Source organism: Mya arenaria, chromosome 10 (genome assembly GCF_026914265.1).
Source record: "Mya arenaria isolate MELC-2E11 chromosome 10, ASM2691426v1".
NCBI classification, from domain to species: domain Eukaryota; kingdom Metazoa; phylum Mollusca; class Bivalvia; order Myida; family Myidae; genus Mya; species Mya arenaria.
The window spans coordinates 6,631,280-6,649,697 of record NC_069131.1 but is presented as its reverse complement, the minus strand read 5'-3'; the positions used below and the strand labels follow the sequence as shown (position 1 = coordinate 6,649,697).

The window sequence follows — 18,418 nt, the reverse complement described above, 5'->3', positions numbered from 1 at the left end:
CAAATTATCCAATATAATACTGCACGAAAATCTCGTGCATAAACCAATCAATATAAACCAGTACCGCATTAGACAATTTTTACTTCGCTGTTCTACGAAACGCTCGTAAATACACTTCTAGCCAGGGCGACAGTCATGCTGCATTTATATGTTGGGCTGAATGCATGTGTTAACTGTAAGACTACCAGCCAGGACGACAGTCATTCAAGTTGGTATTGGCTTGGATGGGCTTTAATGCTCTTGGTTTGAAATTATTGATACATGACGGGACGAGTAACTCGTGTTTGCTGACCAATCCGAGGCGCTAATCCCAACCTTTATTAATAAAGATATATTTGTGTACGTGTAGTTGTTACTTGACGTTGTTTGCCTTCAATGCGTGTCCATTTAGTTTCTAAGAAAATAAGAATGCCAAATAATTCCAACAATTAAATTTTTCAAGTTTTATTTTATATACGATTAACAAATGTGGTTAACAGATTATGCAATGTCAACATTTAAAGGTCTCCCTCTCCACTGTCGGTGGAAAGATCATAAAACCATTGACTGAGTTAAATAAACATTAAGTAGGCGTGAGGATATGACATAATGGTTTGTAACTACGTCTGACATAAAAGCAACTCTATGAAAATATATTACCAGTTGTATACATGCAATATGGGGGTTAATGTGGAGTGTGTAAATGTTATATTCAACACATCACAATTGTAGCGGTATTCAAAACAGTTATTGTGTTATTATATCTAGATGTCAATTTACATTATCTTCATCATCATTAAAACTGAACTTCTGAAATTGATAAGCATTTATAGTTTTGTATTCAAGTTTGTATTCCATTTCATACGTAGTTTTTCTAAAGTATTCAGTGTCGAAGGTTGCTTGTCCTAAAATATCTTCTTGGACAAGAGGGCTCCAAGCATCAGCGTGATAGATATGGTCAGACCTGCCGCGCCTGTAAAAAAACATTAATTGTGTCAAATAACATAATACAGTGTGTCAAATGTCGTTACAAAACACTGTATTTGACGAGCCTATCTAAAGACTAAAATAATGTCTCAAAACTATGATTTATAATTGGGAATGTTCAGATTAATCAGTATCATTTGGAAGAAGCAAAGGCTTCGTAAGGCATCAATTTCAAAGCAATTAAAAAATACTTAATACTTAGTACTAATACCAAACATATGCTAATGTACCAATATTTACACCCCAACTTCCATTCCTTAAATGAACTGCCTTTCGGCAATTGCGTTTATTAATCGATGAACGCAACATCTTCGGATATGTTCGGATTGTAATTCATTGCATAACAATATACATGAAAACTATTGATCTTGTTATTGTTTGTATTGTGTCAGCAGGTCCCGTAAAATATAAATCAACATTTTAAAAGTGTTACTTTATTATATTTTAAATGAATTGTCGCCAGAAGTGTTTTAATTCTATGATTTAAAGTGATTTCATGTGGTTGATTTTTCTCGCTTTATTGTGACGTCATTTGAAAAAAATGATTCCGGTTACAGTCGGGTCGTTCTATTTACAGAATGGGTAAGAACGGATTAATGAAAGGTTTTCTTAAATGAAATGAAGTATTTTTTTAACAATTCTTGAATGAAAAAAATAACTATTGGTGTAAATATAAGGAATGAATTGCGGGGTCGATGCCATTATTCAGGTATGAACGCAATTGGGTTGGTCAAAGTACTCGTGGAGTCCATGATTTCTACACACGATTCATATGGAGGCAAGAGGGTATCACAAATATGGTGGACAAGTTATCACTGACGAACAATCAATCCAAATGTCCAAGTCAGCGACCTGAAGACACTGATAGTATACTATATACCAAGGTGACAATTATTGACAAAGCTTAGAGACCACTCACCATTGTCCGATTTGCACATTGAGGCCGTCCAGGAGTATCCTGTCATGCAGCCACATTTGTTAGTGGTGTTTTTACAGAGGCCCTTGTCTCCCAAATTCCCTGATTGACAGTCCGTGTTGGCGGTGCATGAATCATCGTATCCTTTAAAAGAAAGATGAAATATTGGGACAGGACGACATATAAAGATCATTTGTTTAAGGGTATTTATTTAGCATGTACTGATAATAAGAAAATAAGGCATACAAAGATTCAATAAGATAATATAAGATAAGATAAGGTTATACTAATATATGGCAATAAAATTAAATATTGCACGTTTGATGAATTCGATAGAACAAAGTTTATTTTAGCGAAGTTAAAAATAATTTTGGCACATATTGAAAACCTCTTAATGTTATTTTTTCAAATGTATGTGACCAAACATGCCTCAAAGACAAGCAATTTTGGGTTTAAGTTTTGCACGATAGTGGTTGGTCGATTAATTATAGAAACGAAGGGTATACAATTTAGATTATGATAATCATTTAAGACTTAAGCGGGAACAAATATCATGCTGCTTTGGGTGATATGATTCAATTCGGTCAGCTATCTTATGTATTGGTTTACATGTAAAGAAAATGGTAATAATTAATACAGTTATATTGATCTATCAGGGTAAGAGTGCTCCAACGTTCAGTTGAATCTGGTGACCTCTTGATATGTCCAGGTTTTAGACGGTGTATAAGGATGATATATCATGGTTTCAGATAATTAGTTAAGAATGCATACATTCCCAGGCTGGAATCAAACATGACACGCCTTGTTAGGAAGCGATCGAGCTTAACACTACGCTAACCGAGGATATGGATAAAAATAAATAAATAGGTAAAATAAATAATTATGAATAAATAAATATATAAATTATGGATAAAATAGATAAATAAGTAAATAAATAGATAAATGAATGTGATTCATAATACCTCTAGCCACGCATGAGTCATCGCTCATTTCCTTGTATGCGGCTTTGCAAACACAATAGTTGCTGCTGCTGTTACATGTCTCGTTGGCAGTACAAAAGGAAACATTTCCTCCTGGGCAGGCAGCGTGTGCTGAAATTTTGAAAGAAAAGTAATGTGTTCGTGGTTCTAGATATGCGAAATGGAACTGCAAATTCATTACCAACTGATTTATTTCATGACCTCTTTATGTTTCAGTAAAATTGACATTATTGATGGTGTTACAAACACCGCGTACTCCTTCCGTTTTTATAGAATCCCGCTTAACAAAACATATGTAGCGAGTTTGAAGGTAAGGCCAAAAAATGGTTTCTCTGAAACAGGTAGTGTAAGTAGGCATTTTTTATTGATTTGTTATATTTATATATAAGCTTTATATAATTAACCTAATTGTCATCGTTTTAGAATGGTGTTAAATTAACATTCTGAACAAAGCTTTAAAGGTTTTAAACTACATGTTATAACACAGACTAAAAACAGAAAAACAAAACATTTTACAACTGACTTTAAAAAACGGTAGGGTCGGCGCCTATTTCGTAGAAAGTGAAGGGTAATCCGAACTTTATGTATTTTTTTAGGCATAAGAAGTTCATAAATACCGCGTATTTTAGTCTCATTTTAACTATGCACTTTTGCATAACTTCGCACATAGCGGGAATTCGTACCGTTCCCAATTTTAGATATAAACAACATTTGGTAGTGTCTTTTGATGGGACAATACAAACAACATATTTGGATCCTTATTCACACTGACCTAAGTAAACATTATTTTGTTTAAATTGCGTTTGTCCGTTGCACTTTATTGCTTACATTGTACGTACACTACTACCTTTATTTACATCTGCAACTTATATTTGAAATTTGAAACAAGTATTTTAAAACAAGGATCATTATAAAATAAAGTTATCTTCATAGTGATTTAAGCTTTTCTTCCGGCGTGGTCATGACAGACCAATGTGTAGTAGATTTCAAGAAAATGGGCAGTTGGTTATGATATATTTATATATTCACGTTCTTGGTATGTACTTCGAAATGGTATATATTGTCTGCTTTTAAGGCACAGTATGAAAATGAAAAGATCAAGGTTTTCCCCCAAAGGACCACTTTTTGCAGCTCATGTCAGTAATAATCATTGAAGATGCACTCTAACTCCCAAATAAGATTTACCACAATAAACGATATTGTTTTAATATTCAATAAAGGATAAATAAATGTCGAGAACAATGGTTCTTATTTAGTTTAATTTGAAAGAAATGAGCATAAAACACGGTATTTCTACCTTATGAGACTAAAGTAGACCACAGTAAATCTTATAGCATTCACCAATCATTTCATATGTTTGCGCTTTCTGCTATTAAATTCACGGTTACAATCTTGTTATCATTGTAAATATTTATAATAAATGCATTATTTAGTAAGTAGTTTAAGGTTTATCATTTCAAATTTATGTTTGTTATACATGTGTATGTTTTGATTTTGAATAAGAGTGTCACTTTAATAAACTTACCGCCCTCGACAGAAACGTATGACATCGCCACCACCACACCAACCGCCAATAGCCAATACTTGAACTCCTGCAACATGAGTCATAGTGTTAAAAGATAAAATACCGTAGTGTTATCATGATCACATATAATCTGGAGTTTCTTCCCCTGTCAATGCGAATCGTTGTTATATAGTAGGCAGGGAACCCGACAATACCACAAGCGAACGCCGGGTTACACCTTTACCATCTGTGTTATATAATTAAACCAAATAAACCAAATAAACCATATTCGACAATCTTGAACCACAATTATAAAATTTTGTAAATATCCCCATCCCAGCTTTCGAATAATTATAAACGTGGTTTTTAATCTGTTCATATTATTATAAAGTGAAATTCTGAAGCCGCCCAGGAAGATTATCTTTTATTACTTTATTACAGTTCATCCTTTGAACTCAATTGAACTGAAACTGTATACTGCGCGTGACAGTTGTATAAGTATTGTATACATCGTTCAAAGCAAAAACTGATCGTGTTGAGGCGATAAGCCCATATTAGCCAATGGCGATAGTTTGATATGTGTGTAATGTGTTTTGTCTTGTAGCGCCGTGACCATTGTTTGGTGTGTATGGTCTTAATCCTTATCCCTTTAAACATAATATTGGTTAAATTCTAGGCTAACTGGGCTTGTCGCTAAGTTTCCATATGCGCATTAATATTGTTAACTTCAGTGCAATGTATCCTCAGTCCTAGGCTACGATTATAATCAGGCATATAATCATATTATACCTAATCCCAGATTTGAAAAAGTCACACCTAACTTTAAATAGATTTAGAATTTTTTTCAAACTTTTTTATTAAATATTAGAAGGTTCCAAATGTATTTCGGGACTATTTTACCGCCCGGACAAAAACGATTGATCCGAATATAATTGATATCTTTATCCTCCTTACTAGCTGTGTGTGGCCTATATATTTATTAGAGCTCAATTTGGCGATTTACAGAAAATGGAGCGAGCGAAGAGAGGCCGCAGGCGGAAAAAGCTTATTTGGTGTTCGTCAAGATGACTCACTAGCTCCGTCCTTTGTGTAGTCAGGCGGTATTTTGGCGCGAAAGTTAAACCGCCCAGGCGTTCGTCTCATTAATCAATGGTAAACTGTCGCGATTTTGTGAATATGTTATAAGTAAATGAAATCGATTGATGTTTTTTAAAAAATGGAAAAGCACCGTAACATGAACGTTTATTTTATATTTCGTTTAAAAATCAACAAATTGTTTAAATTTAGATTATTAGAATTACCTAATATGTTTGCATCGTACATAACTTTACTGGAATGACCTCGTTCAGCTTTTTATTGATACTGATCAATAAAAGATTGCACACTTTGGTACTGAATTTGTTTGATTGGTTGTTTATTTTGAAGAGCATTTTAAAGCAAGAAACGCAAATGAATTTTGTTTTTGAATATTGTCACATCGATATTTAAACATGATAATTTTGCACTCAATACAACGAAAATAAGAGTTAACATCTGCTCTACAAAAAAGAAACGATATATGAAAAATAGTCGACTTTACCCAATGATATAGATCGACAAATAACTCTCTATGAAGATAAGTGTTTATATTCACCGTCCAAACTGCTCTACTTTATATAAGGTTACATTAAATAGGGTAAATCCTCGATTGTCATGGTCCACAAATATGTGCGAGAACCAATGTTATCATTACAGCGGCCTGCTCGTATTTCAGTCTTTTGAATACTTCTTTTATAAAAAAAGTCAAAATTGACATTGCTTTCTCTATTAGAATGTTTGTGGTATTTTCTTAATTTCATTAACAAATTTCGGGTTCCTATCTTTTGAAGATGTATGGGGAATTAACACTAACCTTAAATACATTCTAAAAGTAAGATCATTTGGTAGCAGATATTTACATTCAACGGACAAAAGGGATTAGTTTCGGATTGATGAAAATGTTCGGATCATTGACAGCAATTGTTTGTAAAACGCCCAGCGGTGTCCTACTTCACGGGACGACTATTAGCAGCTGCTCAAGCCTTTTATACACGGACACATAGATCCAGCGTTCATATCATTTTAACCCATTTCGCACAAAGGGAAAAGTGTTTTATTTCAGAATAAATTAATTTAGATCTAACTATATAATGTTTAAGGTTTGAGAGCATTTATAGATAAAACTGTTAACATGGTAACTGTAATTTCAGTTTAATGGATCATCTTATCTATTGTCTTAAATTTACTTGCAAAAAGATTAGTTGCTTTTTTCCCGAATTCCGCTGATTTTTATTTCTAGCATGCAATTTCTTTATTAAAATGAATTATGCGTATCCAGAACTAAGTCCTAATTGTTCCCTTTAGATAAACGCGTAATTATTATAATACAGTGGCAACATCTCTGACAGGCCTAGTTGTCAAATAATACTTATCACTTTGTTAAGAGACACAAAGTGCAATGCCTAACAGACATTTAAAGAGAGGCACCGAATGTCACAAAATAGAAAAAAAAACAGCTATATGTTCAAAACGCGGAATAAAATATTTTCAAATGATTCCAAACACCATAAATTAGATACTGTTTGAAGAAATAATCTTAAACACAATAAATACTGCACTCACCATTTTCACAGTCAGTTTGCATTCAATCTCCTCGAATACCAAGGACAAAGTGACAGATGAAGAGGTGCAGCACGGAAAGGAAGTTTTCAGCTACAACGGGTGTTTGGTTTCATATGATTAAAGGGACTGTACACCAGATTTGCACCCAAAAAAGTTTTTTTTCTGTAACAAATCTCTGGACAATCATCTTATAAAATATTTTCCGCTTTGATATCATAATTGTAAAAAAAGTACCAAAATGTAACAAAATGTAACAAAAAATTGGGTCAGAGACCGGGTTCGAACCCGTGTCGCCAAAATTGCAGTCCAGCATCGTATCCACTGAGCTACGACGGCTTACTCTAATTGGGTGACAAATTTAAGGTATACACCTAGCTCGGAAATATCACGTGATAACACCGACTAGCCAATCAAGCATAAGGAATGAGTTATACCTGGTAGACTTACCCAGTAATCTTTTTTAATGGAAAAATACGAAATAACTGCTAAACTTAAATAAACTGTAAACTATGTGGTACTTCAGTTAGTAAGTTTCAATGCATTGTACACATCGATGCCAAGTTTATGTCATTTTTCGACAATTTTCTTCTTTTTTTCGCTATTTTATCATAAGGAGAATAGCCCCTTTAAAGCGACTGCCACAAGTTTGTTTTCATTTTTCACGGTTCGGAGTTAAGATTTAAACTAGGTTGAAACAAAAAAACAAAATAAGTTACAATGTTTTCTTTTACTTAGCCAATATGTTTACATCATGTGTTGTGCTAAATGTAGAACAAAATGCTTCCTGTGGCTAAAATGTGGACAAAGCAGACCGAAGGTTGTCTGTACAAACATTGTAGACAAAGCACGGGTTATAGACAAAATGTTGTCTGTAATACATTTTGAACGATGTACGGATCGTAGACTTAATGTTGTCCTTACCTACTTTCTGGGCAAAGAACGGGTCATAGACAATAGGTTGCCTGTAACTACACCATGAACGACGTACGAGCTGCTGACAATATCTTGCCTGTACGAGTCGTAGACCACATGTCGCCTGTACCTACATTTTGGACGATGTATGACCGTAGACCAAATGGTGCCTGTGCCTACATTTTGAACGATGAATGACCCGTAGACCAAATGGTGCCTATGCCTACATTTCGGACGATGTACGACCCGTAGACCAAATGGTGTCTGTGCCTACATTTTGGACGTTGTGCGAGCCGTAGACCAAATGGTTCCTGTACCTACATTTTGGACGATGTGCGAGCCGTAGACCAAATGGTGCCTGTGCCTACATTTTGGACGATGTACGAGCCGTAGACCAAATGGTGCCTGTGCCTACATTTTGGACGATGTACGAGCCGTAGACCAAATGGTACCTGTGCCTACATTTTGGACGATGTACGAGCCGTAGACCAAATGGTGCATGTGCCTACATTTTGGACGATGAACGGGCCGTAGACCAAATGGTGCATGTGCCTACATTTTGGACGATGTACGACCCGTAGACCAAATGGTGCCTGTGCCTACATTTTGGACTATATACGAGGCGTAGACCAAATGGTACCTGTGCCTACATTTTGGACGATGTACGACCCGTAGATCAAATGGTGCATGTGCTACATTTTGGACGATGTACGACCCGTAGACCAAATAGTACCTGTGCCTACATTTTGGACGATGAACGACCCGTAGACCAAATGGTGCATGTTCCTACATTTTGGACGATGTACGAGCCGTAGAACAAATGGTGCATGTGCCTACATTTTGGACGATGTACGAGCTGTGGACCAAATGGTGCCTGTGCCTACATTTTGGACGATGTACGACCCGTAGACCAAATGTTGCCTGTACCTACATTTTGGACGATGTTTAATCGTAGACTAAATGGTGTCTGTGCCTACATTTTGGACGATGTACGAGCCCTAAACTAAATGGTGCCTGTACCTACATTTTTGACGATGTACGAGCCGTAGACCAAATGGTGCATGTGTCTACATTTTGGACGATGTACGACCCGTAGACCAAATGGTGCATGTGCCTACAGTTTGGACGATGTACGACCCGTGGACCAAATGTTGCCTGTGCCTACATTTTGGACGATGTACGACCCGTAGACCAAATGGTGCCTGTGCCTACATTATGGACGATGTACGACCCGTAGACCTAATGGTGCATGTGCCTACATTTTGGAAGATGTACAATCCGTAGACCGAATGGTGCATGTGCCTACATTTTGGACGATGAACGACCCGTAGACCAAATGGTACCTGTGCCTACAGTTTGGACGATGTACGAGCCGTAGACCAAATGGTGCATGTGCCTACATTTTGGACGATGTACGACCCGTAGACCAAATGGTGCATGTGCCTACATTTTGGACGATGTACAACCCGTAGACCAAATGGTGCATGTGCCTACATTTTGGACGATGAACGAGCCGTAGACCAAATGGTTCCTGTGCCTACAGTTTGGACGATGTACGACCCGTAGACCAAATGGTTCCTGTGCCTACAGTTTGGACGATGTATGACCCGTAGACCAAATGGTACCTGTACTTACATTTTGGACGATGTACGAGCCATAGACCAAATGGTGCCTTTGCCTACATTTTGGACGATGAACGAGCCGTAGACCAAATGGTGCCTGTGCCTACATTTTGGACGATGTTCCAACCGTAGACCAAATGGTGCCTGTGCCTACATTTTGGACGATGTACGAGCCGTAGACCAAATGGTGGACGATGTACGGCCCGTAGACCAAATGGTGCATGTGCCTATATTTTGGACGATGTACGAGCCGTAGACCAAATGGTGCATGTGCCTAAAGTTTGGACGATGTAGAACCCGTAGACCAAATGGTTCCTGTGCCTACAGTTTGGACGATGTACGACCCGTAGACCAAATGGTACCTGTGCCTACATTTTGGACGATGTTCAACCTGTAGACCAAATGGTGCCTGTGCCTACATGTTGGACGATGAACGAGCCGTAGACCAAATGGTGCATGTGCCTACATTTTTGACGATGTTCGACCCGTAGACCAAATGGTGCATGTGCCTACATTTTGGACGATGTAAGACCCGTAGACCAAATGGTGGACGGTGTACGACCCGTAGACCAAATGGTGCATGTGCCTACATTTTGGACGATGTACGAGCCGTAGACCAAAAGTTGCATGTACCCACATTTTGGACGATGTACGAGCCGTAGACCAAATGGTGCATGTGCCTACATTTTGAACGATGTACGAGCCGTAGACCAAATGGTGCCTGTGCCTACATTTTGGACGGTGAACGACCCGTAGACCAAATGGTGCCTGTGCCTACATTTTGGACGATGTACGACCCGTAGACCAAATGGTGCATGTGCTACATTTTGGACGATGTACGACCCGTAGACCAAATGGTACCTGTGCCTACATTTTGGACGATGTACGACCCGTAGACCAAATGGTGCCTGTGCCTACATTTTGGACGATGTACGAGCCGTAGACCAAATGGTGCATGTGCCTACATTTTGGACGATGAACGGGCCGTAGACCAAATGGTGCATGTGCCTACATTTTGGACGATGTACGACCCGTAGACCAAATGGTGCCTGTGCCTACATTTTGGACTATGTACGAGGCGTAGACCAAATGGTACCTGTGCCTACATTTTGGACGATGAACGACCCATAGACCAAATGGTGCATGTGCTACATTTTGGACGATGTACGTCCCGTAGACCAAATGGTACTTGTGCCTACATTTTGGACGATGTACGACCCGTAGACCAAATGGTGCATGTTCCTACATTTTGGACGATGTACGAGCCGTAGAACAAATGGTGCATGTGCCTACATTTTGGACGATGTACGAGCTGTAGACCAAATGGTGCCTGTTCCTACATTTTGGACGATGTACGGCCCGTAGACCAAATGTTGCCTGTACCTACATTTTGGACGATGTTTAATCGTAGACTAAATGGTGTCTGTGCCTACATTTTGGACGATGTACGAGCACTAAACTAAATGGTGCCTGTACCTACATTTTGGACGATGTACGAGCCGTAGACCAAATGGTGCATGTGTCTACATTTTGGACGATGTACGACCCGTAGACCAAATGGTGCATGTGCCTACAGTTTGGCCGATGTACGACCCGTAGACCAAATGGTGCATGTGCCTACAGTTTGGACGATGTACGACCCGTAGACCTAATGGTGCCTGTGCCTACATTTTGGAGAATGTACAACCCGTAGACCAAATGGTACATGTGCCTACATTTTGGACGATGAACGACCCGTAGACCAAATGGTACCTGTGCCTACAGTTTGGACGATGTACAAGCCGTAGACCAAATGGTGCATGTGCCTACATTTTGGACGATGTACGACCCGTAGACCAAATGGTGCATGTGCCTACATTTTGGACGATGTACGACCCGTAGACCAAATGGTGCATGTGCCTACATTTTGGACGATGAACGAGCCGTAGACCAAATGGTGCATGTGCCTACAGTTTGGACGATGTACGACCCGTAGACCAAATGGTTCCTGTGCCTACAGTTTGGACGATGTATGACCCGTAGACCAAATGGTACCTGTACTTACATTTTGGATGATGTACGAGCCGTAGACCAAATGGTGCATGTGCCTACATTTTGGACGATGTTCGACCCGTAGACCAAATGGTGCCTGTGCCTACATTTTGGACGATGTACGACCCGTAGACCAAATGGTGGACGATGTACGACCCGTAGACCAAATGGTGATGTGCCTACATTTTGGACGATGTACGACCCGTAGACCAAATGGTGCATGTGCCTACTTTTTGGACGATGAACGAGCCGTAGACCAAATGGTGCATGTGCCTACAGTTTGGACGATGTATGACCCGTAGACCAAATGGTACCTGTACTTACATTTTGGACGATGTACGAGCCGTAGACCAAATGGTGCATGTGCCTACATTTTGGACGATGTTCGACCCGTAGACCAAATGGTGCCTGTGCCTACATTTTGGACGATGTACGACCCGTAGACCAAATGGTGGACGATGTACGACCCGTAGACCAAATGGTGATATGCCTACATTTTGGACGATGTACGACCCGTAGACCAAATGGTGCATGTGCCTACTTTTTGGACGATGAACGAGCCGTAGACCAAATGGTGCATGTGCCTACATTTTGGACGATGTTCGACCCGTAGACCAAATGGTGGACGATGTACGACCCGTAGACCAAATGGTGATGTGCCTACATTTTGGACGATGTACGACCCGTAGACCAAATGGTGCATGTGCCTACTTTTTGGACGATGAACGAGCCGTAGACCAAATGGTGCATGTGCCTACAGTTTGGACGATGTACGACCCGTAGACCAAATGGTTCCTGTGCCTACAGTTTGGACGATGTTCAACCCGTAGACCAAATGGTGCCTGTGCCTACATGTTGGACGATGAACGAGCCGTAGACCAAATGATGCATGTGCTACATTTTGGACGATGTACGACCCGTAGACCAAATGGTGCATGTGCCTACATTTTGGACGATGTACGACCCGTAGACCAAATGGTGGACGATGTGCGAGCCGTAGACCAAATGGTGCCTGTGCCTACATTTTGGACGATGTACGAGCCGTAGACCAAATGGTGCCTGTGCCTACATTTTGGTCGATGTACGAGCCGTAGACCAAATGATGCCTTTGCCTACAGTCTGGACGATGAACGAGCCGTAGACCAAATGGTGCCTGTGCCTACATTTTGGACGATGTACGAGCCGTAGACCAAATGGTGTATGTGCCTACATTTTGGACGATGTACGAGCCGTAGACCAAATGGTGCATGTTCCAACATTTTGGACGATGTACGAGCCGTAGAACAAATGGTGCCTGTTCCTACATATTGGACGATGTACGAGCCGTAGAACAAATGGTGCATGTGCCTACATTTTGGACGATGTACGAGCTGTAGACCAAATGGTGCCTGTGCCTACATTTTGGACGATGTACGACCCGTAGACCAAATGTTGCCTGTACCTACATTTTGGACGATGTTTAATCGTAGACTAAATGGTGTCTGTGCCTACATTTTGGACGATGTACGAGCCCTAAACCAAATGGTGCCTGTACCTACATTTTGGACGATGTTCAACCCGTAGACCAAATGGTGCCTGTGCCTACATGTTGGACGATGAACGAGCCGTAGACCAAATGGTGCATGTGCCTACATTTAGGACGATGTTCGACCCGTAGACCAAATGGTGCCTGTGCCTACATTTTAGACGATGTAAGACCCGTAGACCAAATGGTGGAAGATGTACGACCCGTAGACCAAATGGTGCATGTGCCTACATTTTGGACGATGTACGAGCCGTAGACCAAATGTTGCATGTACCTACATTTTGGACGATGTACGAGCCGTAGACCAAATGGTGCATGTGCCTACATTTTGAACGATGTACGAGCCGTAGACCAAATGGTGCCTGTGCCTACATTTTGGACGATGAACGATCCGTAGACCAAATGGTGCCTGTGTCTACATTTTGGACGATGTACGACCGGTAGACCAAATGGTGCATGTGCTACATTTTGGATGATGTACGACCCGTAGAGCAAATGGTACCTGTGCCTACATTTTGGACGATGTACGACCCGTAGACCAAATGGTGCATGTTCCTACATTTTGGACGATGTACGAGCCGTAGAACAAATGGTGCATGTGCCTACATTTTGGACGATGTACGACCCGTAGACCAAATGGTGCCTGTGCCTACATTTTGGACTATGTACGAGGCGTAGACCAAATGGTACCTGTGCCTACATTTTGGACGATGTACGACCCGTAGACCAAATGGTGCATGTGCTACATTTTGGACGATGTACGACCCGTAGACCAAATGGTACCTGTGCCTACATTTTGGACGATGTACGACCCGTAGACCAAATGGTGCATGTTCCTACATTTTGGACGATGTACGAGCCGTAGAACAAATGGTGCATGTGCCTACATTTTGGACGATGTACGAGCTGTAGACCAAATGGTGCCTGTTCCTACATTTTGGACGATGTACGACCCGTAGACCAAATGTTGCCTGTACCTACATTTTGGAGGATGTTTAATCGTAGACCAAATGGTACCTGTGCCTACATGTTGGACGATGAACGAGCCGTAGACCAAATGATGCATGTGCCTACATTTTGGACGATTTTCGACCCGTAGACCAAATGGTGCCTGTGCCTGCATTTTGGACGATGTTCGACCCGTAGACCAAATGGTGGACGATGTGCGAGCCGTAGACCAAATGGTGCCTGTGCCTAAATTTCGGACGATGTACGAGCCGTAGACCAAATGATGCCTGTGCCTACATTTTGGACGATGTACGAGCCGTAGACCAAATGATGCCTGTGCCTACAGTCTGGGCGATGAACGAGCCGTAGACCAAATGGTGCCTGTGCCTTCATTTTGGACGATGTACGAGCCGTAGATCAAATGGTGCATGTGCCTACATTTTGGACGATGTACGAGCCGTAGACCAAATGGTGCATGTGCCTACATTTTGGACGATGTACGAGCCGTAGACCAAATGGTGTATGTGCCTACATTTTGGACGATGTACGAGCCGTAGACCAAATGGTGCATGTTCCAACATTTTGGACGATGTACGAGCCGTAGAACAAATGGTCCATGTTCCTACATTTTGGACGATGTACGAGCCGTAGAACAAATGGTGCATGTGCCTACATTTTGGACGATGTACGAGCTGTATACCAAATGGTGCCTGTGCCTACATTTTGGACGATGTACGACCCGTAGACCAAATGTTGCCTGTACCTACATTTTGGACGATGTTTAATCGTAGATTAAATGGTGTCTGTGCCTACATTTTGGACGATGTACGAGCCCTAAACTAAATGGTGCCTGTACCTACATTTTGGACGATGTACGAGCCGTAGACCAAATGGTGCATGTGTCTACATTTTGGACGATGTACGACCGTAGACCAAATGGTGCATGTGCCTACAGTTTGGAATATGTACGACCCGTGGACCAAATGGTGCCTGTGCCTACATTTTGGACGATGTACGAGCCGTAGACCAAATGGTGCATGTGCCTTCATTTTGGACGATGTACGACCCGTAGACCTAATGGTGCCTGTGCCTACATTTTGGAGGATGTACAACCCGTAGACCAAATGGTGCATGTGCCTACATTTTGGACGATGAACGACCCGTAGACCAAATGGTACCTGTGCCTACAGTTTGGACGATGTACGAGCCGTAGACCAAATGGTGCATGTGCCTACATTTTGGACGATGTACGACCCGTAGACCAAATGGTGCCTGTGCCTACATTTTGGACTATGTACGAGGCGTAGACCAAATGGTACCTGTGCCTACATTTTGGACGATGTACGACCCGTAGACCAAATGGTGCATGTGCTTCATTTTGGACGATGTATGACCCGTAGACCAAATGGTACCTGTGCCTACATTTTGGACGATGTACGACCCGTAGACCAAATGGTGCATGTTCCTACATTTTGGACGATGTACGAGCCGTAGAACAAATGGTGCATGTGCCTACATTTTGGACGATGTACGAGCTGTAGACCAAATGGTGCATGTTCCTACATTTTGGACGATGTACGACCCGTAGACCAAATGTTGCCTGTACCTACATTTGGGACGATGTTTAATCGTAGACTAAATGGTGTCTGTGCCTACATTTTGGACGATGTACGAGCCCTAAACTAAATCGTGCCTGTACCTACATTTTGGACGATGTACGAGCCGTAGACCAAATGGTGCATGTGTCTACATTTTGGACGATGTACGACCCGTAGACCAAATGGTGCATGTGCCTACAGTTTGGACGATGTACGACCCGTAGACCAAATAGTGCCTGTGCCTACATTTTGGACGATGTACGAGCCGTAGACCAAATGGTGCATGTGCCTACATTTTGGACGATGTACGACCCGTAGACCTAATGGTGCCTGTGCCTACATTTTGGAGGATGTACGACCCGTAGACCAAATGGTGCATGTGCCTACAGTTTGGACGATGTACGACCTACAGGTTGGACGATGTACGACCCGTAGACCAAATGGTGCATGTGCCTACATTTTGGACGATGTACGACCCGTAGACCAAATGGTGCCTGTGCCTACATTTTGGACGATGAACGAGCCGTAGACCAAAAGGTGCATGTGCCTACAGTTTGGACGATGTACGACCCGTAGACCAAATGGTTCCTGTGCCTACAGTTTGGACGATGTATGACCCGTAGACCAAATGGTATCTGTACTTACATTTTGGACGATGTACGAGCCGTTGACCAAATGGTGCCTGTGCCTACATTTTGAACGATGAACGAGCCGTAGACCAAATGGTGCATGTGCCTACATTTTGGACGATGTTCGACCCGTAGACCAAATGGTGCCTGTGCCTACATTTTGGACGATGTACGACCCGTAGACCAAATGGTGGACGATGTAAGACCCGTAGACCAAATGGTGATGTGCCTACATTTTGGACGATGTACGACCCGTAGACCAAATGGTGCATGTGCCTACTTTTTGGACGATGAACGAGCCGTAGACCAAATGGTGCATGTGCCTACAGTTTGGACTATGTACGACCCGTAGACCAAATGGTTCCTGTGCCTACAGTTTGGACGATGTACGACCAGTAGACCAAATGGTACCTGTGCCTATATTTTGGACGATGTTCAACCCGTAGACCAATTAGTGCCTGTGCCTACATGTTGGACGATGAACGAGCCGTAGACCAAATGGTGCATGTGCCTACATTTTTGACGATGTTCGACCCGTAGACCAAATGGTGTCTGTGCCTACATTTTGGACGATATAAGACCCGTAGACCAAATGGTGGACGATGTACGACCCGTAGACCAAATGGTGCATGTGCTACATTTTGGACGATGTACGAGCCGTAGACCAAATGGTGCATGTGCCTACTTTTTGGACGATGAACGAGCCGTAGACCAAATGGTGCATGTGCCTACAGTTTGGACGATGTACGACCCGTAGACCAAATGGTTCCTGTGCCTACAGTTTGGACGATGTACGACCCGTAGACCAAATGGTACCTGTGCCTATATTTTGGACGATGTTCAACCCGTAGACCAATTAGTGCCTGTGCCTACATGTTGGACGATGAACGAGCCGTAGACCAAATGGTGCATGTGCCTACATTTTTGACGATGTTCGACCCGTAGACCAAATGGTGTCTGTGCCTACATTTTGGACGATATAAGACCCGTAGACCAAATGGTGGACGATGTACGACCCGTAGACCAAATGGTGCATGTGCCTACATTTTGGACGATGTACGAGCCGTAGACCAAATGTTGCATGTACCTACATTTTGGACGATGTACGAGCCGTAGACCAAATGGTGCATGTGCCTACATTTTGAACGATGTACGAGCCGTAGACCAAATGGCGCCTGTGCCAACATTTTGGACGATGAACGACCCGTAGACCAAATGGTGCCTGTGCCTACATTTTGGACGATGTACGACCCGTAGACCAAATGGTGCCTGTGCTACATTTTGGACGATGTACGACCCGTAGACCAAATGGTACCTGTGCCTACATTTTGGACGATGTACGACCCGTAGACCAAATGGTGCCTGTGCCTGCATTTTGGACGATGTACGAGCCGTAGACCAAATGGTACCTGTGCCTACATTTTGAACGATGTACGAGCCTTAGACCAAATGGTGCATGTGCCTACATTTTGGACGATGTACGAGCCGTAGAACAAATGGTGCATGTGCCTACATTTTGGACGATGTACGACCCGTAGACCAAATGGTGCCTGTGCCTACATTTTGGACTATGTACGAGCCGTAGACCAAATGGTACCTGTGCCTACATTTTGGACGGTGTACGAGCCGTAGTCCAAATGGTGCATGTGCTACATTTTGGACGATGTACGACCCGTAGACCAAATGGTACCTGTGCTTACATTTTGGACGATGTACGACCCGTAGACCAAATGGTGCCTGTGCCTACATTTTGGACTATGTACGAGCCGTAGACCAAATGGTGTATGTTCCTACATTTTGGACGATGTACGCTGTTTCAATCCCGCAAAACAGTAATATAAAGAAAACACGTCACATTCAAATAAGTATGTATATTTGTGAGGTCAGTTTCAAGGGCTCAATAATATTGAGTATGTTCCTTTAACAGCGCGAGTTCTTTTGGTGACAGATGATAACCACTGGCTTTGCAAACCATGTTTGTCTGGGTTTATATTACGTAAAAAGCATATGTCTAAAACCGTATAAAACCGTATAACATTACATCAACATCCAGTACAATGATCTGATTTGGATGGTTTGCTTATTTCACCTGAAACTCGAGAAACCTGTTTTGCAACATTTGTTCGGTAACATAATGCATGTTTGAG

General features: G+C 41.8%; 1 protein-coding gene across 2 annotated transcripts in view; it reads right to left on the bottom strand.

Moving 5' to 3' along the window:
- Nucleotides 1-428: 428 nt before the first annotated feature.
- LOC128206986 (latent-transforming growth factor beta-binding protein 1-like) overlaps nucleotides 429-18,418 on the bottom strand; it is a 55,152-nt gene continuing 37,162 nt past the window's right edge. For both annotated transcript variants that reach the window (XM_052909752.1, XM_052909755.1), the window contains exons 5-6: nucleotides 1,886-2,026; nucleotides 429-952 (exon numbers count right to left, since the gene is read on the bottom strand). In XM_052909752.1, coding sequence (XP_052765712.1) covers nucleotides 885-952; nucleotides 1,886-2,026 — 209 coding nt within the window. In that variant the 3' untranslated portion in view covers nucleotides 429-884. The remainder of the gene's footprint in view (nucleotides 953-1,885; nucleotides 2,027-18,418) is intronic.